Source organism: Cyrtonyx montezumae, unplaced genomic scaffold, assembly GCF_038088225.1.
Source record: "Cyrtonyx montezumae isolate F1298 unplaced genomic scaffold, pur_monq_1.0 scaffold_33, whole genome shotgun sequence".
NCBI lineage: Eukaryota > Metazoa > Chordata > Aves > Galliformes > Odontophoridae > Cyrtonyx > Cyrtonyx montezumae.
Window position 1 is genome coordinate 1,831,222 of NW_027072038.1, and position 24,849 is coordinate 1,856,070.

Consider the following 24,849-nt stretch of genomic DNA (forward strand, 5'->3'; position numbering starts at 1 on the left):
CATCCGTGCAAGAGCTGGGGAGAGGTTAATCAGATCTTGATTTTTGGCTAAATTCAATGTTAAAGGGGACTGATGTGCCCAAGGGATGGGAGGAAGGGTCAGAGAGGTTTCAGGATGGATATTATGAACAACTTGTTCTCAGAAAGATGGAGAGGCATTGGCACAGGCAGCCCAGTGAGGTGATGGGGTCAGCATCACTGTTCAAGGACTGTGGAGATGTGGCACTGAGGGACACGGTCGGTGGGGTGGGTTGGGCTTGGGCATCTTGGATGTCTTTTCCAGTCTTAATGACTCCACGATTCTAAAGGGCAAAAAAATGCAGCCGCTGTCTGCAGCATATCCCTGTGGAGTGCTTGGTATAGAAGGGCAAGAAGAGGGAGAAGGGGAAGAAATTCAGGAATAAAGGAACAAGACCAGGATGTCACCAAAACCCAGGGCTGGGACATATGCTCATAAGGTGGCCCGAGCCAGAAGTGCATGAAGGAGGCTCCCTCACCTTCGCTTCACCCGTTTTAATTTGCACCAGACGTCAAACATTTAGAAAAATATCAGAAAATAAAACGTAGTGCATGCGCCGTTACAAATGTACAAAACAGTCGTGTCTCACAAAGCACACATTACCCCAAAGTCCTGATGTTTTCTATGGTTTTTTTTCTTTTGCTGAATATCCTGAAAGTATATCTCCACTTAAGTTACAGTGACGTGAAAATCATTTAGGACGGTTGGATATCGCCAACAGTGGCATTCAGTGCCCACATACATGATATATATTAGCTCTACGTGGGGCAAGCAGCTTGACACGTGTAACTTTACATATGCTACAGCTTATATACACGTCAGCAGCAACCAAAGCACAAGAAGCAACAGTTCCATTGGCTGCATCGAACAATTTGCTCACGGAAGGTGGATCTCCAGCATCCCCTTGGCGTTCGTTCCACTCATGCTTTTTGACATTTCAGTCCAGTTGAGCTGATTTAAGTCCCTCCCTGCGTGCTTGATTCCCCTTTGGCTGCATTTTAACATCCTTTGGGTTATGGGGCTGATGGCAAACGATGCTCCCACGGTTGATCTGTGCGAGATGAACTCTCATTTTCTATCACACGTTGACAGCAGCTTTTGCTCGGTGTTACTTTTGGGGGCATTCAGCAGTGCTCCCTTCCTCTGGGCAGGCTACAAAGGGCAGCGAGGCTCAGCTGGAAGCAAAGCAGCGTGGACTGATACGCTGAGCCCAGCCCCAAGCTGCTGTGGCTTCAGCCTCACTATTCCCAAATCACTCTATGTCTGGGGTGCAGCTGCAGGAGGTGTTTGCAGCATGCAAAATGCAGAGCAGACAGGTTCCTATGTACATGGTACGATTGGGATTGGCAGATTAAAGAGCTACACTTGCACCTCGGTAGCCCAGGGTGTTGCTTGGGATGCCCCCAAACCCATCAGCCTCCATGGGACCTGTGGGTGCCAAGCACCTGGGGTTGGGGTGTTGGTGTGCCCTGGGGAAAGGTGCTCTGCTGTCACTGGGGCTAAGTAGATTAGGTAAAACCCTGCTTGTTAGCAAAGAGGATTTTCAGATATGCTCTTGCAGGGACAATGAGGGCTGGATGAGCCCATATCGCTGCCCCAGAAAGGAAGTGGAGGAGGAAGTGGTGAAGGCCTTTTTTTGGGCATCCCACTCCACCACTGGCAGCCGTCCTGCCATGACCAGGACAGGACAAAATTCCCTCCCAGTTGCCCAAATGGGAATCTGCAGGGAGGCAGCGGGGGTACATCTTCACCAAAGATGGACAAAAGCGAGGACAAGGGACACCCCATGGGTGGGCACGGGGACACGATGTCATCTTACCACCACGGGGCCGGGGTGCAGTAACCCATCAGTGCATGGCGAAGAGGGTGGCGAGGAGGAGGAGGACGGCAAGCCAGGTGTCAGCAGGGTGCAGCTGGATGCCCGAGGTCAGGAGGTACTCGCGGTACTGCTGCACGCACATCTCACGGATCACCTTCGTCACCACTTTGGTCTCCATCTCCACCTCCGTTTGGTTTGCTCCCGGGACAGCCTCAGAGGTGTTCTTCTTGGCAGCGGGGCCAATGCTGTGCTCAGTCACCGTGATGTTAAAGCAATCGGCGACAAAGACATCCTGTGACACGGGGCTGCTGTAATCCCGGTAGTAAACCCGGTTGGGATAACGTGCCGCGTTCTCATTCCACCACCGATACTCATCGGGGCTATCGAAGCGGTAGCTCATCCCTGACATAACGCGCCCCATGGCGTAACCCCCCAAGCCCCCCACCACAGCACCGGCCGCCGCTGCCCCTGCCACGTGCTTGAAGTTGGTCTTGGGGGGTTTCCATGGCTTCTGGTTGTGGTAGCTTCCTCCACTGGGGTTGTAGCCTTGTCCCCAGCCTGGGTAACCTGGGTTATGGGGGTAGCCAGGGTTCTGGGGGTAGCCGGGGTTATGGGGATAGCCAGGGTTGTGGGGGTACCCTGGGTTGTGGGGGTACCCCGGGTTGTGGGGGTAGCCGGGTTGGCGGGGGTAGCTGGGCTGGCGATGGCTCCCGGCGCTCCAGCCGCCCCCGCTGGGTTTGCCTTTGCCCTTCTTGGAGAGGGCGATGTCGGTGCAGGCAGCGAGCAGCAGGGCCAGCAGGCAGCAGGTGGTGAGGAGCCTGGCCATGGCTGCGGGCACAAGGACACGCACTGTTAGGGCACTGGGCACAGACCCCACCCCCTTTGTGAGCATCACAGAATCTTCCATAGGACGTCATCTCACCCCCATTGTGAGCATCACAGAATCTTCCATATGACGTCATCTCACACATCATCCCCCTTTAGCCCAGCTGTGGAATGAACAGCTTTGGGCTTAAATGTTTACTCCCCCCCCTAAAAAAAACCCTTTGTGTCTCCCTCCTCCCCATGCTTGCAATCTGCTGTACGCCTTCCCACAAATCTCAAACTCCATCTCCACTGCTAACTGCCATCTTCAGCATGAGGTTTCCTGCCAAAGGATGGAACTCAGCATGCTTTCCCCCAAGTCCCTTGCCCTTAGCAGAGCACCACTCTGGTTAACACATTTGCAGCTCTCTTCTTACTCAGCACTCTGCTGCTGGCATTGAAGGGGCATGCCAGGCTTACCCTGACACTGGGACTGGTGGGAGGGCAAAATGCCACCGTAATGAGCTGTTATCTGCCCAGGAAATGGAACAGCTGTAAGGGACACCAGCTCTGAAAAACATCTCTCAGCTGAAAACTCTTCCACGTGAAGGTCACCACGTTTCTCGAGTCCATCGGAGCAATGGGCTGGGTGTGCTACCTGCCTCATCTCACAGAGAAATCTTACTGCCCATGGTTTGAGCCTTGAGTATGCTCTCTTTTCTTTTTCTTTCTTTTCCTTTTTTCCCCTCTTTTCCTCCCTTTCTTTCTTTCTTCATTTTTTTCCCCAATTTCCTTTTTTTTTTCCATTTTTTCCCCTCCACCCCAGGATCAATGATCACCATTCATCCCAAAGGTGATTTAAATACAGATAACAGATGACTCTTTTATGAGATGCACTCACCACCCCTCACGAGACACTGCCTCTAACACAACAATTCCTTCTTTAAGACACAACCTTTTCCAGTTGTGTTTTAACTATGGCTTCACGCTCCACGAGCAAACAAACCAACCCCTCTCCTCATTCAGATAATGACATCCTTTTTCCAACTCAGAAGAATCAGAGCATGGGGGACACATTGCCCTCTCCGTGTGAAGAGGGGACACAGCCTTGGCTGCTTCTTTACTGCTTTCCCCATCCTGCAGTGCCCACCTGAGGATAAAAGATCAATGACTTTAAAAATTAACTAGAAAACATGATCAAAATTTAGATGGGCAAATGGTGCCATGTGATCCCAAAGAAGGACTCAGGAAATAGAGGTAAGAAATAAAGCAGAAAGTTGGCAGCTCGCTTTATGATTTCCAGTAGCAAGGGATGGAAAAATAACCCCAAGACGCAGCGCGGATGGAAACAAGTTTTGGCAAAGCCCTGGGGATGTTCCTGCCTGGCAGCACTGACCTGTTTATGCAATGGTGTTAAAGCACTGATAAACACAGCTGGGGTTGGGTTGTGTTGGCACTGCTAATTACTGAGGCCTAATAGATGCAATTAAAGCCCTACAAGCGATGGGGAATGGGGATGTTCTTACCTGGGGGTGAGGTCTTGGGGTCGGCGGTTGCTTCCTCTGACTCAAAGATATTAATGTATGAGAGATCCAAAAAGCCTTGAATGGAGATGATAGATTGATTCAGGAGGTTCGTGGCATCAGGCACTGTAAGGAGGGTTTTATGTCTGTGTCATAGTGACGGCGTGGCAGAGGGGAAGAGGAAAATGGAGGATGTATGAAGAATCCTGAGCAGCAATTATGTGCGTGGGGCTTTGGCTCTGCGGAGGAAATCCAGCACCACTGCCAAAATCAAGGCGTGCTGGGGCCTGAAGTGCAGATTTGGGAAAGAAAGGAGGAAAGAGAGGAGAAGTGGAAGGGGAAGGGGGAGGTGGAGAAGTGCTGGGTGAGAGGAAGATGCTCTGTTTCAATTTGATGCCGATCTCGCCCAGCAGTGCTGGGAAATTCAGGCTCTGGGTTGCAAAATCAAGGCCAGGGAGATGCACAAAGGCACACAGACGCTCCCTGATAACCCCCAGCTTTCAGAAATCCCCCCCTTTTTCTGCACCCATTTCTGCACAGGGACCACACCATTCTGAGCCACTGGGACCCACGATGCCGAGTTAATAAAACCCGGGGGTGACATAGGGGTGGGGGTGGGGAAAATTTCCCACTGAGATCAGCTCGAAATCAGCCTAGAGCAGACAAGCAGAGGCGAGGAGCAGAGCTGCCTTAAGGCAGGCAGCTGAAATCTCTATTTTTAGGCACAGAAAGGAGGGCAGCCCCCCAGCCCTGGAAGCGATTCAGCCACAAACACCGTACAGTGCCCGCTGTTAGAAATCACTCCTCTGTGCCCCATCGCCTCCCACTGCCCCCAGTGGCTTTGTGCCCCCCCAACCAGAGCCCCTTCCCCAGCACTCACCGCCACCGCTCGGCTCGAGATGATCCAGATCCAGCGTAAGGGGGGGGGAAGGAATAAATAGCAAGAGGGAGGAGCTGGCTGCTGAGCAGCCCAACCCCACACAGCACAGCCAGCAATCTTCCTACTGAGAGCACAGCGTTCGGGTTCTTCCCATCTTCCCCCAAACCATGAAAGATAGACTGGTTTATTCAAGAGAAGTTTGCCTTCATTGATATCCAAGAGATATTTGAGGAGGGAAGGGAGCGGTTGCCAGAAGAATCCACTCTCCTGTGAAATATACAGAGAGAGATGCAGTGTAGGTTGATGGGCAGAGGATAAAATAAGCTCAGGCTGACAGTGCAAATGATCCTAGAATCTCTAAGATTGGAGAAGATCTCCTAAGATCATTAATTCCAACCACCAACCCACCTCACAAAGCCTATTCAGTCGTACAGTCGTAGCACCATGAAGGTTGGAAAACACCTCTAAGCTCACCAAGCCCAAGCAAGAGCCCACCCCCACCGTGCCCAAGAAATCTGTCTGCAAAGTTTGTTGTGCTCTGGATGAGTGAAACTCTTGGGCAGAGTGGTTTGGGCAGGTGCACATTTTGTGGTGAGTGGCAAGAAGCATCACAAAAACGGATTAAAAATGATGTGTGATGCTCAGGGCAGGGTTTTACAGCCCCCACTGTGGGAGGATACGTGACTGTAGTGCACTAAAGGACAAGAGAAACCCTGCCTTAGCCACCATGCTCATCCTTTAGGTTAGGCTGCAGTAAAAGGGTTGAGTCTGAAGCACTCAGAGGATGGTGTCGTGATGGCCAGGAGATGTGACTGCAGCTTGGAACTAATTGCACCCAGATTGGACTCGGCACAGTTGCCCCAGCAGTGCTCCCACCACTGGATTACGCAGCCACATCTGGCCATAAAGAGGATTCCCAGCTCTGTGCTTTAAGTTCTCCTCCATCCATCTGGCCAGATTACGTTAATATAAAAAAATCACAATCAAAATAAGTTCCGTTTGTGAGAAAAATAGGTCACCTCGGGAGTGTGGCTCTGTTGCTTTGTCATTCCTGTAGGGGATCCCAGCTGCAAATGGAGCAGGAGCAGCCTATGGCGTTTGTTTTAAGGTGCTGTGCCTGTAGCATCTCTCCAGCAGAACCACACCGACTATTTCTGCAGTGCTCTTTGTTTTAAGTGCCTCAGGGTGAAATTTCTCCTGTCAGCAACCTGAGAGCTGTATCGATCCCTGCTGGAGTTTTGCCCTTCGTCTTCAGCCTCAGCCACAGCTCAGGTGGATGCAACAATGTTAAGTGAGGGGGGAATCGGTGCCAGGTTAGAAAGCATTAATGGGTTGTTTTTCTTGTAACAGATGCATAGCACTGCCTTTGTTTTAATAATGAGAGCAGCTGGGAGAGGACCCAGGGTCCATCTAATCCTGCTTCATCGCTTCTCATTGATTTTTTTCTTTTCACTTTAATTCATGCACAACAGTTCACATAATGCACTCAGGCGATTTTGGCTTGCTTTTGGGGAAAGCCATGAATGCACGGGAAGGCACTAAAATGGTATGGTTGAGGTTTACTAGGTTTGTTTTTGAGGGCAATATGGTATGTTGGATAAGAGCACTGAGTCCCACAGCCCATCACCATCCTACAGGCACATGCTGGAGCTGGGAACTTAACTCATCAGCTGAGAATAAAAGGGAAGGGGGAAGGGGGAAGGAAGGAGAAGAGAAGAGAAGGGAAGGAGGAAGAGGAGAGGAGAAGAGAGGAGAAGAGAGGAGAAGAGAGGAGAAGAGAGGAGAAGAGAAGAGAAGAGAGGAGAAGAGAAGAGAAGAGAAGAGAAGAGAAGAGAAGAGAAGAGAAGAGAAGAGAAGAGAAGAGAAGAGAAGAGAAGAGAAGAGAAGAGAAGAGAAGAGTTAATTTGAGGTGGGCCTTCAAGGATCATCAAGTCCAACTGATCACTTCAGGGCTAACCAAAAATTAAAGCATATAATTGAGGGCATTATCCAAATGCCTCTTGAATGCTGACAGGCTTGGGGCACCAATCACTTTGTCAAGAAATGACTAAGAAAGCATTTCCTCACCAGGATACACTCTGAACTCTCCAACGGCAATAATGTGTGCAAACATTAAACCCTTAATGTGCATGGAGTAGTAATGAAATGTGTTTTTGCATTTGCAAATTGGTTTATTTTCTGGTAGTGCTGCTGAACAGTCTCTTCCTTTAAAAATGCTCTCCCCTGGGATTTTCTGGTGAAACAGACATCTCAGTGATGGCTGGTTTCTGCCTTGATGAGAGCAGAGAAAAAGCAATTTGGGAATAAGCAGGGCAACATTAGCACAGAGAAGGAAAGCACCAGGGCATCTGCACCACAGTAAAACAGATTCCACTCGGTTGGCCTTCATTTTCAATGTCACTCTGGTATGAAAAGTAGTTTAAGACCAGTTTGGGGATGTTGCACAGGCCTTGGTTGCTCATGTTGGATAAAGCTGTGCTGGGGTTTGCATCCCTTGAGCCTAAACCTGGCATAATGTAATGATGCAAGCAACCCAGCAACACATCAGGAGAGGAAAAAAACATAAGGGAAAAGCAAGCAAAGCAAACTTCTCAAGCAGCCTCTTTTGCTGTTTCCAGGACTTCTTTATTTAAACAGATAAAGCCAAGGCCTGGAAAAAGAAAATCAATCACTGCTTGCCCAAGGAGATGGCAATACCAGGAGCCACAGTCCCCATGTTTGTATCTCCTTTGCTTTACAGGTCCCTGCAATGCCTCCTTGCAAATTTCTCCATGATACTCAGGTTTTATTGTGATGCTGTGGGCAAGAGGCTCCTGCTGGAGGCATAGCACTGAAAAACGTTCCTGCCTTTTGCAGCAAATGAGTCAGATATTGTTCTTATTGTGTTTCCAAGCTGCAGCTCCTTCCTTCAGTAAGTGGGTTCGTTGAATGAGTGAAACATGGAGAACACACTCACCCTCTATTTACTATTAGACATCTTAAAAGAGCTATAAATGCTCATTGACTTGACCCAATCTGATTAGGGGTGTAACAAGCTCAGTGTATCACTACTATTTCAAGCAGGGACATGTGTAAGCTCCTTACAGATGGGACCACCCCTGACGGCAGTGGTGCACTGCTGAATGTAATAGATGTGTGAATTTATGGAGAAATTGGTCTACAGGGATGAGCAAGTCGTGTTACTTCCAGGATTTTGCCATTTGATTCTGTGCTTCAGTTTAAAAGTAATGCATCCACTGGATAGCTGCCATGGATACGTGGGATCAGTGTCTTTGGGGTGAACAATTCATTGCTGTGCCCAAAGCATGAGGGAGTGGAAGGGCCATAAATCTTAGCAGAAAGGGCACATTATGTCCTTCTTTTTTCCTCAATAACACGCTTGTTTGTTGAAAAACACGAGGGCAGCCAGCATTCGGGCTCTTTCAAAGCTCTGTAAAGCTGCAGGAACAAACACTTGGCCAGCAATGCTTTAATCCAACTTCCCATAACCTTATTCATAGCCCTTCCCCAAGCAGAGCGAGGCTGCCCCGCTGGCTCCCCTGCAGGAAAAACTGAATGTCTCTCCTTTTCATTCAGGACTGGTTGTATCTGACTCACCAGGAGGCTTTCCTTCACCTCTCCCATTTATTTTTAACTTGCAATCCCCTTGGAAGGCACTCAGCAATGGGAGCACGAGCAGCTGACGTAGCGTGGCACTGAGGTCACCTCCTCAAAAATAATCCAGGGCACACCCCGAGCAGGCGAAGGTGCTCTCATTGCCATCGTGTTCCCATCAGTCATCCAGATACCATTCCAGTTCCTATCCAGATGTGAGTCAGCTGCGTGCTGAGTGCTTGCAGGAGCCTGCCCAAAGCTGACGTATGGCAGCGTCGCATCCCATGGTGGGAAGGGCAAAGAGAGGCTCATTAGAAGGATGGCTTAGGTTGGAGGGGATCTTCAAGATCACTTAGTTCTGACTTCTAAACCCCCCAACTCATTCCTCAGGGCTGTCTCTGAAATGGGGCAGGATGTGACAAAATGTCAGAGATGGAGAAACGTTAAAAAGAAGTGTAAACTTTCATTATCTGTATTTTATTTTCTGTATTTTTTTAGTTACTCTCTTCCTTTTAGTTATTTTCTTCCTTTTCCACGCATAACTTTGGTCCAGCTCTTTGCTCTGTTTACTCACTGGGGACAGAATCCAGCTCTCGCTTCCTGTGATGTGGTTTCTAATTCAAGAGCTCAGGGAGGATGAGATGATTAAACTCACTTCGCTCACAAATTAGTGTGCAAATCCCCTTAACCCCATTTCCCCCCTCTCCCTGCAGATAAACCCTTCCAGGGCTATCACCTTGCTTTCTACCTTTCCCACGGTTGAGTGTCAATAAGATAAAGCAAAGACAAGCAGAGCTTGGGCAATGCACACGTTCGGATGGGAAACTTTGTAGGTTTTCAGCCTTAGGGTTCTTAATGCATTGAGTTTCCCATGTGATGTGCACATTTTGGCACATCTTCCAGCTGGGAGGGTGACCTGAGATTTATTACAAAGCTTTCCTTTTTCCCCAAAGCAACAAAATGAAAGGCTCTTTGTGAGGCTTGTGCTGACACTACGTATCAGAGAGACACTCTATACCAAAGGGATATTACATACCAAATACTCAGAGATGTTAGATGCCAAATCTGCTCCATACATTTCATACTCTGCCCTTTTATTTTGGCAGGGGGATTGCTGCTGGAGGAAAGCTCTACCACTCCTGGGTGGGACTCAGAGATAATAACCACGCTTTGATGCAGGGAAGGGACTGGGGAGAGAAATGCTGCTCTGAAGATGCTCCAGATGCTCACGCAGAGTTGTCATGGGCACAGTGCTCCCCATAGGTATCTCCATGGCTACCTCAGCACTGAGCAGTGGGGATGCAAGTGATGCAGAAAGCACAGATAGCTCAAAGGCTGCGTGCCCCCTCCCATCTGGGAGCACTTGGGATCATCCAAAAGCTTTGTCCTTAGGGACGGTGGCTGTTTTTCAGCCAGAGTTTGAAGGCATCTGAGATCTGGAATTATTATTATTATTTTTTTTTTCCCCAAGTGAAAAACTGAGATTTTTAGTCTCCTCTCATGCAAATTTTCTGCAGCGGGTGCACTGGGTGCAGACGAGGCTCAGAGTTTTTTAACCATCTTTATCCAGTGTCATCAAAGAGCCATAGAGTCACAGGATCATGAAGGTTGGAAAGACCACTAAGCCACCAAGTCCAATCCTGCCCCACCATGCCCACTGACCATGTCCCTCAGTGCCATATCTCCATGGTTCTCGAACATCTTGAGGGATGGTGACCCCACCACCCACTAGGCAGCCTGTGCCAGTGACTCACCACTCTTTCTGAGAAGAAATTGTTCCTAGTAGCCAATCTGTGATTAAAAAATAAGGGATACAATTCTTGCTTCTAGATGGATGATTGCTACGCAAAGCCAGCAACAGCACACAAAATGCCTGTGTTATTCATTATGTGATTCAATAAACTCATACCAGCTCCTGGACGTAGTGCTAATGCCAATGGGATAATAAAATTGATGTTAAATCTGCAGAGCCGTGATGGACTGGATTACAAGAACCATGTAACCTTGTCATGGGGCTGCTGTCTAGGGAGGATGGAGGAACATAAACCTGGCCAAGAACCAGGTAACTTGTGCATGTCAAACTTAGCACAGTGAGGCTTCTTGCAGGGAAAGCCTCACACACAGCTGTGAAGTAGCAAACAATAGCCAGTACTAACAATACAACACGATTTCTAATTCCCAGAGCATTTTTGTGGCTGTATTCTGCCCAGAAACATCTGCACTGTTCAAAATATCCTTGTGGTAATGCTGGTGCAAGGATCTTGTCACGTAAAAAATGAATTATGCTGTAGCAAAGCCTCTGGGACATGAGTTCTCAGCATGTTTGGGAGCTGGGGTTACTCTGCTAAGGAGTCCTTGGGTCACCCACTACACAAAATAAATGAAAGATGCTCAGTTCAGTGCAGTTACATCAACCTCTCAGCTGGGATTAAATGAAATAAAACTACACATTGGGGTCTTATTGTTCCCTCATTAACCACAGTAACTATTCTGACCAAATATCTTAAAAATGAACATTTTAGGGTCTGGGATGAAAACAGAGATTGGAGCTCTTTGTGGCAGCAGGGGGGTGCTGCAATTTTGTGTCTCAGCTTTTGGAGCTATTTTCAGGGATGATGAGGGAAGCAGATGGGAAAGGTCATGGGGCCATTTTCTGGAGAACAACAGGTTGGTCTTCTGAGAAAAAGAGAGAAACAAAGGGAAATGAAACAACAATAGTAAATACCCTCATGGTATTTTAATTCCAGAAATAGGCTGATTGTGTTAGAAGGGGGGTACAAATACTTTTCCTGTATTTTTTTCCTTAGTTCTGGGAGCAGAGAAGAGGAATTGGTGTCTGGAAATAGCTGCTGGTAGGGGACTACACCTGGGCTGGCGCCAGAGCTCCTGCTGCCCTCCGGCCATTGAATTATTGATTATAGTAATTATAGACACTTCTTGAGGTCACTGTTAGAGCATGAGGGAGGTATGTATGCTAGGTGAGGTACCGCAGGAGTTGAATTTCCAGAGAGAAGATGTGAGAAGGCAAGCAGTTCAATCAACACTGGTTTGGTTCAAGTCCTGTAAATGCGCAGAGCACTGAGCCAAGACAAAATCAGACGGGAGGGAAAAAAAAAAAAGCAACCCAAAAACTCTGATGAAGGAGATACTCACTTTAATTAAAAAACTCTGCATTCAGAAGCAGGAATGTGCTATTTGCAGTCTTTATGTTATCAATCAAAATAACTGAGTGGAGAGGAGGCGAGCCAGCCTTGACATGGCACCAGAGCTTTGGTTCCAATAGACTGGGAACTGGCAAGAGCTTGTGGGGGTTATTGCTGGGATAGCTGACCTAAACCAATCAAAATGGACATTCCGTACTCTATGATATCCCCAATAAAAGCTGAAGAAGTGGGGGAAGCCGCTTTCTCCCAAGGATGGGAATCTCTTGTAATAAAATCTTCCCTCCTCCAAAGAACTGCTATGTGTATTGAGGCTCTTCTTGCCAAGAATTGGCCAAGTATTGCTTGGTCATGGAAAGAAGAGAATGTTTTCCCCTTCTGCTTCTGCACAGCTTTTGCTTTCTTTTCTCTTTTTTTTTTTCCTCCATTAAATTATTCTTAATTCACGAGTATTTTTTTGTCTTGTCATTGTAACTTCTTTTCCTCTCCTTCTGAAAGGCAGTGCTGGTGCTTAGATGAACACTAATAGTTAAACCATCACAAGGGGGCATTTAGGAAGGGGCTGGAGGTTATTCATAAACCAAGGCATTGCTTCAGCTGAGGAATTGTTAACCGAGTTTGTCCTCATTTCCTTTTTTCCCCCATAAAAATAAAGAAAAACTCTAACCCACTTGGTTTAGGGCAATTTCTGGAATATTCACTGGTAATTTACTATTAACCCAGTGATGCATCCACTCACATTTTCAATCCACCTACCTCCCAGGCAGGGAGCAGAGCTATGGTAGCACTGACCACACGTATTTACAGCACTATACTCTTTTTTATTCATTACTCATGAGTGCACCACTACATGCATTGTGATTAGGCTTTAAGAAACAACTTTGGGAAGAAGAGCTAATTGAATTAGGCTCCTTCGTTGGCACATCTGCATCATTTTTTAATCAACTGGTCAGTTAAACAAATATTTTCTCAGTGGTTACCTTGCAGTTACCAAAGCTCTTTGCAAAAAAACCCTTTCCAGTGCTGACCTCTGCAGGTAAATGGTGCATAGAACCAGCTGCCTTTGGGCAGAAATAACCTAAATAATGCATAACGTGGGCATTTTATGTGCTGTTGCTGGCTTTGGATAGCAATTGCCCTTTAATAATGCATAAAATGAGGCATTTCTCTGTTGGTTACCAAACAGAGAGTATCTCAGTAGGGGAAACACAGGGAAACCCCATTTGGAAAGCACAGATCTGTCAACTGCTTTATAGATTTTGTAAAAAATAACTCGCTGCTATGGATAAAGTTCTTTGAAGATGATAAAAGGTACTGCAGCGATGCAGACACTTCCTACCACAAAGCCATCAGTGCCATGAACTGGACATGGGAGTCCCCAGCTGCATTGCTTTACAGATACGCATCTTCTGAACCAAGCCTGAAGCACACAATATTTCCTCTTAGGAAAGAGTTGCTTTCCTTTAAAAAAAAAAAAAAGATGTAGCCTGCATTTTTTTCCTCCTGGACTGACTTCTAATTACGTTTAAGAGGTGGGGTTGCTTAGGTCCCATTTTTCAAGCCTTGAGCAAGGGAGTTTCCTGGTCCTCAGCCTGCTGGCATTTTTTTTTTCACCAGCCTCCTTGGCGAGTGCCAGAAGCACCAGCCAGGGCCAGGAAATAATAATTAATAGGCATAAATGATGAATACTCCCAGTGTGTTGAAGGCCCAGGCCGGAGGGTCCCAAGACTCAAGGTGTTGAAGGTCCGAAGGTCCAAAGTTTTCAGGGTCCCAAGACCCAAGGTGTCCAAGATGCCAAGACCCACCCACTGTGTTGAGAGTACTAAGGCCCAAGGTGTTCAGAATCCCAAGACCCAAGGTGTTAAGGGTCTCAATATCTGTGGTCTCGCCCTCAATGCATGAGAAAGGCCCTGCCGCCCCCCCCAGCCCTTATCCTTGTGACTTTGAGGCCTTCTCCAACGTGGCTCAGGAGCAGAGGGGACTGAGAGCTGGATATGGTCCCACGAGGGGCTGAAGCCCCCCAGGCCTGAACATTTCCTGGCAAAATCACAAAAATAAACAGGCAGTGCTGGGTTTGGCTCAGGAAGGTTTAATGTGCTCCATCCTGGGAGTGGAGAAGCATTGCAGGGTGCTGCTGCAGGAGGGCTGTGGTGAGCGAGAAGGAGCCAGGCATGTGTCGCAGCGGGGTCTGCGTGTGCAGCGGGTGAGCCAGCGGTCAGTGGGAGCTGCCTGAGGCCCCCAGTCAGCCAGGCTCCAGGAAGGTCCTTGATGGGGCTCAGACACTGAGGAAGAGATGCTGCAAGGACCTGGAGCCCTTCAGTGTATGGACACGGGTGTCCCTGTGGTCAAGAAAGATAGGTAGATCTCATGGACGTTGGACTGCTGGAGGGACTTGGAGTCTTACAGCACTTGGATGTGCCTCACACACAGGAAGGATGCTGAGGAGGAGGAAGGACATATGTTTGATAGGCAGGAACATAGGGCATGCAGCAAGCAGCCCAGGTCTCAGCCTCCACCATACCTGCAGAGCCTGGCCTAGAGCTTCAGTGCTGTGACACGAGGGATGTGGAAGGGACAGGTCTCCTCTGACCCTGTAGAGCTGTGGAGAGAGAAGGAGAAAACACGAGATAGACAAGGAGGAGCACAGATCTACCCACTCTGCACTGAACTTGCCCGCCCCATGCTTGCTTCTTACATGAGCCGGTTGCGGATGGGGCGGAAATGCTTGGTGAGCCTGATGGCAAAGATAATGTTGGGGATGAGGAAGAAGGTGCAGCACCCCAGGCTGAACCAGAAGGCGTTCTGCAAGGAGAGAACACATGGGTCCCTGCTGGGCTGCACAGCGAGAGGCAGAACTGAGGGTCCAGAGGGGCTTGGGGAGTCTTGTGGTTGCTGGTCCCGGTGTGGTGGGCAGAAGTGGGGTCCTCACCCAGGGGTCAGCAATGCGGTCACAGAGGATCACCCTCCCATTGTCAAGGGCTGTGGCGAGAGGCTGACACGAAGCCACATCTTCTTTCAACTGGAACAAGAGGTGAGGGAGGCCAGGCTTAAAATCACACCCAGATTGGAAGGATCACACCCAGCCTGGGAGGACGTAGCTTGCTGTCCTGACTCTGACAAAGGTGAGCACCCACCGTTTGTCTGACCCAGTGCAGGTACTGTGCAAAGTAGCGCAGCTCCTTCCTCATGAAGCAGCCAATCTCCTGGGCAGAAGGAAGGTGGCATGAAGGCTGGGCTTAGAAAGAGGGTTTGAGGCTCCAGCTGCCCCTTCCTCGATTCCAGATCTGTTTTACTGCTTTTTTTCTCTGGCTGTGGGGTATTATTCCCCCCCTGGCTCACCTGCCGGAGGATCTGCTGGGCTTGCACGGGCAGTCGGGCTTCCACTGATGCAATGGTGGCCAGTGTGGTCTTCACTCGCTCCTAAAGAGGTGCAAGGAGGACAGAGAACCCTCATGGCTCTGAGCAACACTGGGCCTGGTGGGGTGGGCATCCCAGGGTGAAGCCTCTAATAGGGTTTGATTGCTATGGGGCAAGGAGAAACCTCCTGGTAGGGTGCAGGCTTGATTAAACACAATGGAGCACCTCTGTCAGGAATGGGACTGATGCTCTTGGGCTGGCATCATTCCTGGGTCTCCATCACCCTATAACTCATTTAGGGATGCTGTACACATAGGGCCCCGTGTACGTTTTTTGGAGCTGAAGGAAGTACCTGCAGGTGTGGTGCCAAGTGTGAAAGGAACCGGACACTTTCCCCCAGCTTCGCCTACAGGACAGGGAGGTGAGAAAGCTGTAAAATCCCCGTTCTCCTCTCCAGGGTCATGAGCTGCCTTACAGATGTGAACTCACCACCAGAGCCTCCTGAGTTTGCACCGTGGAGTTCTGCATCTGCCACAGAGCCTTGGCCTCGGCAGCCAGCCGTCCTGCCACCGTGCCATTCCTCTGCAGGGGGACAGCAGGGTGAGGACAGTCCTGTGGATACCCAGGCAGCTGCTGCTGTCTTACATGCCACTCACCTGCATCTTCTGCAGCCCCTCCAGGTTCCGAGCCAGAGCAGGGAGGCTGGTCTGCACCACAGGGTTCTTCATCTAGGGGAAAACAGTCACCGTCAGCTTGAAATCCAGCTCTGGAAAGTCCACTGTCATGGAAAAACCAGATCTCTGCCAGCATCCCCTCACCTCCTCCTGGAAGCGCCCATAGTCCACCTCATCCACACCACTGCGGGCAAAGGTCTCCAGGTCGTTCCTGCCCTCGCTGCGGAGCAACCGCACATCCCCAAGCTGTGTCGTGAAGTCACCCAGTCGTTTTTGGAAGTTGGCCATGTACTGCAGGGATGAGATAGGGATGCTGCAAACTCAGGACCTGGAACCTCCGTCCCAGTGATCCCAGTAAAGCTCTTGCATTCCTGTGCTGTATCCAGCTCTGCTTGAAGGCCGTCCTCACCTTGGGGCTTCTGAGGTGCTCATCCAGGTCGTAGGACTTCTCCAGCTGCAGCACCTCCCACAGCCCCGCGCCGCTCTTGCAGTCCCTGCAAGGTGAAGGGGCAGTCAGTATCACCCCCAGTGAGCACTCCTCCCACCGATTCGGGGCACTCACCGGTATGTAGCAGTGAGGTTGGAGTCCCTCCTGAGGTTGAGCTGTTGGGTGAGGTTCATGGACGGAGGCAGGTTCCCAGGGGTGTCAATAAACTGAGCAAGTCAGAAAGAGAGGGGCAGGGTCAGACACACATTCCCAGGTGTGATTTTGAGGGTGATCTGTCCCTCACTGGTGTGTTCTGGGGTACCCCATCCCATCTGGAGCCAATCTTGCATGTATTACATTGCCAATCACGAGCACTTCAGAGCTACCCCAGCACTCCCAAATATGCAGAGGACAGGGGTACAGGTGGGAACATCATCACACGAAGAAAGCGAACCAGTGCAAAGCCAATTTCCCACTGCAAACCCAGCAAACCAGTTGTAATCTGGTGTAGGATGGGGCTTCCAGGTTGGATATCAGGAAAAACTTCTCCAAAAGAGTGGTCAGGCACTGGCACAGGCTGCCCAGGGAGACAGATGGTGGAGTCACCGTCCCTGGAGGTGTTCCAGAATGGTAGAGCTCTGGACATGGTTTAGTGGGCAACATTGGTGGTTGGTGGACAGTTGGAGTAGATGATCTACTCCAACCTTAATGATATCATGATTCTATGATTCTGAGCAGGGTTCAGAGGGAGGAGGCAGAGCATTCGTAGGCATCTTGGTGAATGCACGCAGAGATGTATGAAGCAACAGACAGACGTCCACCCACCTTGTAAATCTCCTGGTTGACCCAATTCCTGCAAACCAACGTCTGGACATTGCCCCCGACCAAGAAGGTGGTGAAAACCATGAGGATGAGGAGCCAGGAGAACAGGAAACCCAGGCCCACGCCACTGAAAGAGGGAGAGGAGGTGCCAAAGGCAGATTTGCAGACCTGAGCGGGCTTGCGGTGACCTGCCTGGCCCCGCGGCTCCCTCCTGCGCCTGGGCACGCCAGCTGGGCGCGGGAGCTGCTGGCTCCCAGGGAGGAGCAGCTTCTCCCAAACCCTCCGGCGCAGGTGGTATCTACAAAAGCCTTTCAGTTCAGCTAGCTCCTGTTTCCTTTGCTTTTGCCCCTCTGTTTTGTTGGGCTTTTATTTTTATTTTTTAGGGGGTGGCATGAGATGGCCGCAGGCCCCTGGGATCCCCTGAGCATTAATGCTTACGTCATTAGAAACTTGGCGCCGGCTTCTCCTCGGCACTCATAGTCGCTTGGGTCCTCCCTCTTGGAGAGTCCATATGCCCCCAGAGCCATCCCTGCCACGTTGCAGGCGACGATGAGGAGGACGATGGAGCACAGCACTGCGCCTGCAACCCACCTGGGGGAAGCAACGGGTTGATGGTTGGACTAGATGATCCTAGCGACCTTTTCCAACCCTTAATGGTTCTGTGATTTTATGGGTGTGGTGCGGATAGGTTGACAGTTGAACTGGATGATCTTAGTGGCCTGTTCCAACCTCGGTGAGGTCCCAGATGGGGCTCAGAGAGCATCAGTACCCCCACCTCCTTTGTACCCTCTGTGCCCATTTGGATCACCTGTACCACTCGAAGCGCTCCACCTCCCGGAGGAAAGGCTGACTCCTGTCCTCTGCCTTCAGGAGGGCCTCGTTGACGTGCCGGGTGTAGTCAGGGAGGGGGAAGCCATCAGCTATGGTTTGCACCTTCTCTGACACTCGGGCCATCTCCTCCCGCAGCTCTGCAAGATGAACAGACATACTGAGGCCCAGAAGCATGTCCAGAAAAGGGCAACAGTGCTGCAAAGGGTCTGAAGCACAAATCTTTTGGGGAGCAGCTGAGAGAACTGGGACTGTTCAGTCTGCAGAAGAGGAGGCTTAGGGGAAACTTTACATCTCCCAACAACTCCCTGAAAGGAGGTTGTAGAGAGGTGGGATTGGTCTCTGCTCCCAGGTAACAGTGATAGGATGAGAGATGATTGCCTCAGCTTGCACTAAAAGACTTTCAGGTTGAATATTAAGAAGAATCTAATTTCAAAAAGAGTGACTGGACACTGGCACAGGCTGCCCAGGGAGGTGGTGGAGTCACTGTCTCAGGAGATGTTGAAGACGTGTGGTCACGAGGGACATGATCAGTGGGCATGGTGGGGTAGGTTGAGGTTGGACAAGATGATCCTGGAGGTCTTTTCCAACCTTAATGATTCTATGAGTCTAAGATTATATTGGAGGGGGTCCCTGTGTCCCACCCCACCTCTGAATCAGGATTTGCCCCACGGAGGGCATCTCTCCTCCTTGTGGGGGTTCTGCTCACCCTGAATCACTCGCGCCATCCTCTCCACAGCCAGCTCCGGGATAGAATTGAAAGTACCATTGCCCTGTGAGGAGAAGAGGCACTTTGAGTGGCACAGTTGGGGCTTACAACGGGCACTGAGCCACCTCGCTCCACCCACCTGCCGAATCATCTCCGCAAAGTCACTTCGGGGCAGACCAGCCAACGTCTTCAAAACCTTCTCCACCGAGGGCACCTTGAGGGTGGGGAGAGGATCCCGTGAGCCTTGGGACTGTCGGAGGGCTGGGGGGACCCAGCACCCCATCCCACCTTGCTGTAGTCAGCTCCCAGCTGCAGGCTCTGCGCCCTGCCCAGCACGCTGGCACAGGAGGTGCAGCGTGGATCGTCCAGGAGCGCGACCACACGCTGCCGTCGCTCCCGCAGCGCTGGCTCCATCTCGGCCCGCGCCGCTGTCAGCACTCGGACCGTCTTGTTGAGAATCTGTAAATGGTGCAGCGAGGTCTGTAGGTCTTAAAGAGAAAGCCCAGGGCTAGTTCTCGCTGCTCCACTCGGATACCTGACTGCAAGCAAGGCTTTGGGAGCAGCCCCGGGTTAACCGTGCTCGGCATTACCTCCTGCCCTGTCCTGCAGGTCTGCCAGTGCTGCGTAGGTCATTGCCTTCAGCTGTGTGTGGATAGAGAGCCCCACGCTGCGGCTCACCCCTGCAAGGCACCGTGAGACCGTCAGCCCCTCGTTCCATCCCAGAATGGGGTGCACTGGGGGGCCTGAGCAGTGCTTACCCCCCAGGTCAGAGATTATCTGCTGTCGGGGCACTTCAAACTGGTCCACCACCATTTGCACGCCCTGCAAAGAGAGAGGGGCTGGTGTGCAGGGGCATCCTCAGGGAGCAGAGGAAGCCCTGTGTTGTATTAAAAACGCATCCATCTCCCTTGCTTCCCAAATTGCTTTGCCCTGGCACAGCAGAGTCACTCCAGCACCCACCTGGGGGACGTTGGCAATGTGCTGCCGCAGTGTTCGCAGCGTGGCCGGCACAGCACCGAGCCCTGGCTCCATCTGCTCCTTCACTCGCTGGTTGGTAACCAAGGCACAGATGGCACTGGTCCTGTCAGGGACAAGCAGGAGGAGATGGGAAAATCCCACAGAGCATCCCCAACCCCACCTCCATCCTCAACCCTATGGCTCCTCTCGGGGTGAGGCACTTTAGGACACTCACAGAATGATGATGGAAGTGATGGAGAGGCAGGTGAGGAGGCAGCGGCGTCGGCAGGCCAGGGAGCGCCGGTGGGCACGCAGGCGACCCCCGCACCGCCGCCGGCTCCGGCAGTAACAGAAGCACAGCCCTGCCACTGGCACAGCCACGGTGAAGAGCAGAGCCACCACGGCACAAATGACATAGCCCAGCTCGTACTGCACCACCTGTGTGACGGCAGGGAGTGGTTTGGGGGGGTGCTCCATCTGTTTGCTTTCACGTTTCCTTAATTCTTGGTCGGGTGCCACCGCTGTGGCTTCCGTATGCCCACGTCTCTGCTCACCTGTGATGTCCGCACTGAGCTGGGGTCGTTCAGGGCTGCCCTGAGAAGCTCTGCAAACAAACCGTGGCGATGGTGAACGCCTCAAGGGCAGCTCCCACATCCCACCTGGTGCACCCCTATCTCTCTGTGGGCAGCTTTCTCCCCACCCCCCACCCTCCCCCCCCCCCAGCCGTGATGGGACAAAGCAGCTTCAACCCCACCAACCGCTCCCAGGTATTGCAGAGGTCTCCAAAGGTGTGGCAACACTAGTGGTGGTAATGTCACCGTTCCATCCAGGGACTCACCTGTGGGAAGGGGGTTCTGCTGGATCAGATCCAGGTAATTTCGGACCACGCCGTAGAGGGGGTCAAGCGAGCTGGGCACGCGGTGCAACGCCGGCACCCGGATTTCAGCGTGGGTATCGGTGAAGCGGAGCACACCGGTGGGGCTGCTGGGGTGACACTGCTGGGAGCCAGCAGGACGCAGCAGCAGCCAAGCGAGGAGCAGCCCGGCTGCCCGCATGGCTTCGGCGGTGAGGAAAGAGCCGGGCGGCCCCGTCAGCCTGCGAGCACACGGAGGGGCATGCCCGGCCCGGTGGCTTCGTTGGCTGCTCCAAGGAAACCTGCCTGACAGGTTGGCTGCCGCCGAGCCCAGACGCTGCGTGGCTGCTCCCCCGGGCTCCCTGGGGCATCTGGGCTTGGCCGGGCTGTGCAAGGCGGGGTGATGAGCCGCCCAAACCTTCCCAAGCCATCCCAAGGCTGTTTTGCAAGCACTGCGTCCCTGTCCCTCGCCATGCTCAGCCCTGCAGGCAGCAGAGATCCCTCCTCACCCTGCAAAGAGCATCCCCTTGGCTGGGCTTGGATGGGGCTTGTCCCCAGCTGTCCCACGGCCACATCTTGCTCCATAAGAGGAGCTGAGCACTAGTGACAAGGATGGCAGGAAGGAAGGGAGCTTCCCCTTGGGGCAGAGTGCAAAGCAGTGTGGACCCCCCTGCAAAAAAAAAAAAAAAGTACATTTCCCTCAGTAGAGAATGGTCACAGCAACTTTCTGGAGCAGATGGTATAGAGCACTGCTCCACATAAAATCATTGAGTGGTTTGAGTTGGAAAGGACTCTTAAAGGCCATCTGGCCTAACTCCCTGCAATGAACAGTGACACCCACAGCTCAATCAGGTGCTCAGAGCCCCATCCAGTCAGACCTTGGATGTCCCCAGGGATGGGACATCCACCGTCCCTCTGGGCAACATGTTTCAGGTCCTCACCAACTTTATTGCAAAGAATTTCTTCCTTATATCCAGCTTAAATCTCTCCTCTTTGAATTAGAAACCATTTCCCCTTCTCCTATGACAACTGCTAAATTCTTTCTTACAGACCCCCTTTATAACCCTCCTGGGAATGAGATGCACCAGACTGGAAAATCCTGCCCTGGACCTACAGGCTTGGCTGAATCCTCTCCTGGGACAAAACTCCCAGGACCAGAAAAGCATGGAGTCGGGAGAGCAATTACATGCAAGGCATCTATATATGTCTATATGACTGCAAAGCAGCCCTGGCCACCCCCGCTTCCCTGAGCCGTGGGAACGGCTCCTCCCAGAGCTCCCTGCATCTCCCATGGGTGCCCACAGCAGGACAGGAGCAGATTCCCCCTCCATCCATCTGCTCCCACCCATGGTGACCATCCCCACCCCTATTCCACAGGACAGGCATGGGAAGCAGGAGTGGGCTGTGTTAAACCCCAATAAACGAAGCTGTACAGAAAAAAAATGAGAATAAATAAGAAAAAAAGAAATAATAATAATCCCATCACAGTGATTTCCTATCCCAGGGACTACCCACTGCCTAAACACATCCTAATTTTCCATCCCAAAATTCTGCACCTTAACAAAGGATTTTTGGGGGGTGAGGTGGTTTTTGGAGGGGAAGGCATGGGGCTGGCAGTGGCAGCCTCCAGGACACCAATGCGTTTGTTGCATTATACTGCCCCAGAGATGGGCATGGGGGTCCGGATGGACACCAGCACGTGCCTACCGAGGGTCACCGTGGGTAACCTGCTCCAGGTATCAGCCCTGCAGTGCCTTGGCTCTGAGGGTTTGGGGCTGGAGCCTATGGCCCAGGAACAGAGGGCAGAAGCCCACCACCAACACTTTCCTGTAACCATAATGATTTCCTGTTTAAAAAAAAAAAAATCATTTCCCATCCCTGAGTCACCCATGAGCCCCCCAGTACTGCCCAGAGCCCTTCAATTACCCTCCCTCCCCACGGCAGTCTACAACCCCACAGTACAATCCCGTGTCCCCCAATACTGCCCACAGCCCCTCAGCGCTGTCTGCAGCCCCTCAACAACTTCACAGAGCCCCCAAATCTTTACCAGTGCCCCCTCGTGCTGTCAAACCCCCCCCCCCCCCAAAGCGCAGTCCAAAGCTCTCCAGTGCCCCCTGGTGCTGTCTGCGGTCCCTCAATAACCTCCCAGAGCTTCCCAGCACTGCCCAGAACCTCACAGCAGAAAAACACTATCCCCGAGCATTGCTTGGAGTACCCCCCCACCCAGTGCCGTTTGCAGCCCCTCAATAATCTGTCCCGCAGTGCTACCTAGACACCCCTCCTTGTGTCTTCCAGCACAGCGGAACCCTCCCGGAGTCCTGAATGCTGTCCAAAGCTCTCCATTGCCCCCTAGTGCTGTCTACAGCCCTTTAATAACATCCCAGTTCTGTCTAGGACCTCTTACTACAACCCCAGTGCTCCCAGTACTGCTTAGAGCGCCCCAGTGCAATCCCAGTACCCCCCAGTGGTCAGTAGCTCCTCACTGCCCTTGCACTGTCCCCTAACTCTATCTGGAACATCCTAGTACACTTCCAGTGCAACCCCAGTAATACCTACAGCATCTCAATGCCTCCCGATATCCTTGAAGGCCATCTAGAACCTTGTAATACAAAGCCAATATCTCCCACCGTGATCTAGATCCCCCATCAGGGCTTTCTAGATCCCCAATACTCCCCAGTCCTGTCTACAAGCCATCAATCACAGCCTAGGGCTTTCCCAGTGGCCCCCCATTCAGACACACATGGAAGCATCTCCAGGCACCCCGCAGCACACTGAGGAATCTATACTGGCACTCCTGTGTGCCCTCGAGGCCACCTAGGGTCCACAATTCTATTCCTGGGTGCCCTAGAGCACTCAAAGGACTCACTGCTGTGCTCCAGGGCACCCCAGAAGCCTCCCTGGACTCCAGTCTGTACTCTTGGGTGCCCAAGGGTACCCACAGGGCTCAAATGTGTGCTCCAGGGTGACCCAGAGGCCTCACAGTGCACTTTGGTGTGCTATTAGATGCCCAAGAGTACTCGCAGAGCTCAATGTACTGTAGGACCTTCCCAGTCTGCCCCTAGGGCCTGCACAGTGCACCCTATGACACCCTACAGGACGTCTTAAACTGCAGGAACACTGCTTTTATCCATCATAAAATGCAAAACAGTGCAAATTAACCCTCCCTGCTGTGAAACTTGCTGGGTCAGAGCACATCACACAGACTCTTCTACACACCTACTCGGGACGTAGACATGAAATAGCACTGGGTCACAACAGCTTTGGTTTTGAAAATCCTGTGCTGCCTCTACTTCCTTTCTTCTGCTTTTAGCCACTGCATCAGTTCTAAGCTCAGATTAGACCTATGTTTGGCTTTCTATGCACGGCCACAGAGCAGTCAGCAGCAGGCTTGGAGGGAACCAAATTAGTGCATGTCTAATGAGCTGTGAGCTGGATCTCAGCTCCAACGTAAGGCATTACCTGGATTAGTGGGCTGACAACACAGCTATTCCTGTGCTCTTCTGCAGCAGCATAGCCCCACCAACCTGAACATCCTCAGTGCCTTAAGGTCAGGCTGTTGATTGCTTCTTCCCGACCTCAGGCTCTATATGCTTCTGTTGATTTTTTTCCCCCATGGGTTCACTGAGTCCCTGGAACTGATTTCCTGAAGGAGACATTTCTCCTCCTTCCAATTCAGAGTCTCCAGGAAGAAATAACGATAGGAGAAAAAGAAATGGAAGTTCCTCAGATGTGTCTTAACCAACCATCAGTGATTTGGGCTGAATCTCTCCCTGCAGTAAGGTAGTATCTCATACAGCTACACACCAAACCTGACCTGTGCCATTTCAGTGCATGCATGCTGATGTATCTAAGCCCTATAAGCACATCCCATCTGTAAGAGCCATGAACCCCACACCAAAGTGATTCGTTAGCAGGCAACTGCTGCTTAGTGGTTCTTGTGAAACACTAACCTGAAAGCTGATCCACACCAGAGGATGGGTGACCTTCACCACGAGTGCCACCTCCATCGCATCTCTTGGCCACAACCCAACCACTACCAGTGGAAGCTTCCCTGGTGTTGTTCCAGCCAGCCCCATCGCTCCCCATTCAGCCATCTGCGTGTGGCTTCCACCGAAGGCTCTCTCTCATCCACCATCATGATGAGGGTTCAAATGGAAACACATTGGAGGGCTGAGGACTGTGGCAATAGCTCAGGAAATCACACTGCTGGCCTCTTTACTATCACCTTCCAAGGAACCCTATCTTCTGCTGCAGTCCGTATCTCCCTCCTGCTCAGGACTGCAACCAGCCTACATTACAGTGATCTGAGAGCCCAGGCACTTCTTATCTGTCAGAGGCACCAGCCGAGGTGTGCAGTTACACAAACACATACTGTCTCGAGACACAGATGCACCTAGTGAAACAACAACATTTTGTCTTTATT

General features: G+C 51.3%; 2 protein-coding genes across 3 annotated transcripts; both read right to left on the reverse strand.

The window, feature by feature from the left end:
- Window positions 1–492: 492 nt before the first annotated feature.
- On the reverse strand, window positions 493–5,074 carry PRNP (prion protein (Kanno blood group)). 2 transcript variants are annotated; one of them, XM_065745107.1, is made up of 3 exons: window positions 5,045–5,074; window positions 4,168–4,242; window positions 493–2,665 (listed from the first exon to the last, which is right to left on the reverse strand). In XM_065745107.1, exon 3 carries the CDS (start codon window positions 2,661–2,663, stop codon window positions 1,866–1,868), a length of 798 nt encoding a protein of 265 aa, XP_065601179.1. In that variant the 5' UTR covers window positions 2,664–2,665; window positions 4,168–4,242; window positions 5,045–5,074; the 3' UTR covers window positions 493–1,865. The 2 variants fall into 2 exon arrangements, with proteins under 2 accessions (XP_065601179.1, XP_065601180.1); XM_065745108.1 differs by lacking the exon at window positions 4,168–4,242.
- Window positions 5,075–13,872: 8,798 nt separating this feature from the next.
- PROM2 (prominin 2) lies at window positions 13,873–20,785 on the reverse strand. The gene is made up of 24 exons (XM_065745066.1): window positions 20,412–20,785; window positions 20,128–20,177; window positions 19,809–20,011; window positions 19,577–19,697; window positions 19,375–19,438; window positions 19,207–19,296; window positions 18,905–19,104; window positions 18,756–18,830; window positions 18,617–18,680; window positions 17,888–18,047; window positions 17,518–17,670; window positions 17,083–17,206; window positions 16,393–16,484; window positions 16,240–16,324; window positions 15,975–16,121; window positions 15,813–15,884; window positions 15,646–15,738; window positions 15,509–15,562; window positions 15,139–15,219; window positions 14,934–15,002; window positions 14,729–14,818; window positions 14,495–14,601; window positions 14,321–14,398; window positions 13,873–14,138 (listed from the first exon to the last, which is right to left on the reverse strand). The coding sequence occupies exons 1-23, from the start codon at window positions 20,626–20,628 to the stop codon at window positions 14,335–14,337; spliced, it is 2,475 nt and encodes an 824-aa protein (XP_065601138.1). The 5' UTR covers window positions 20,629–20,785; the 3' UTR covers window positions 13,873–14,138; window positions 14,321–14,334.
- Window positions 20,786–24,849: the final 4,064 nt, after the last annotated feature.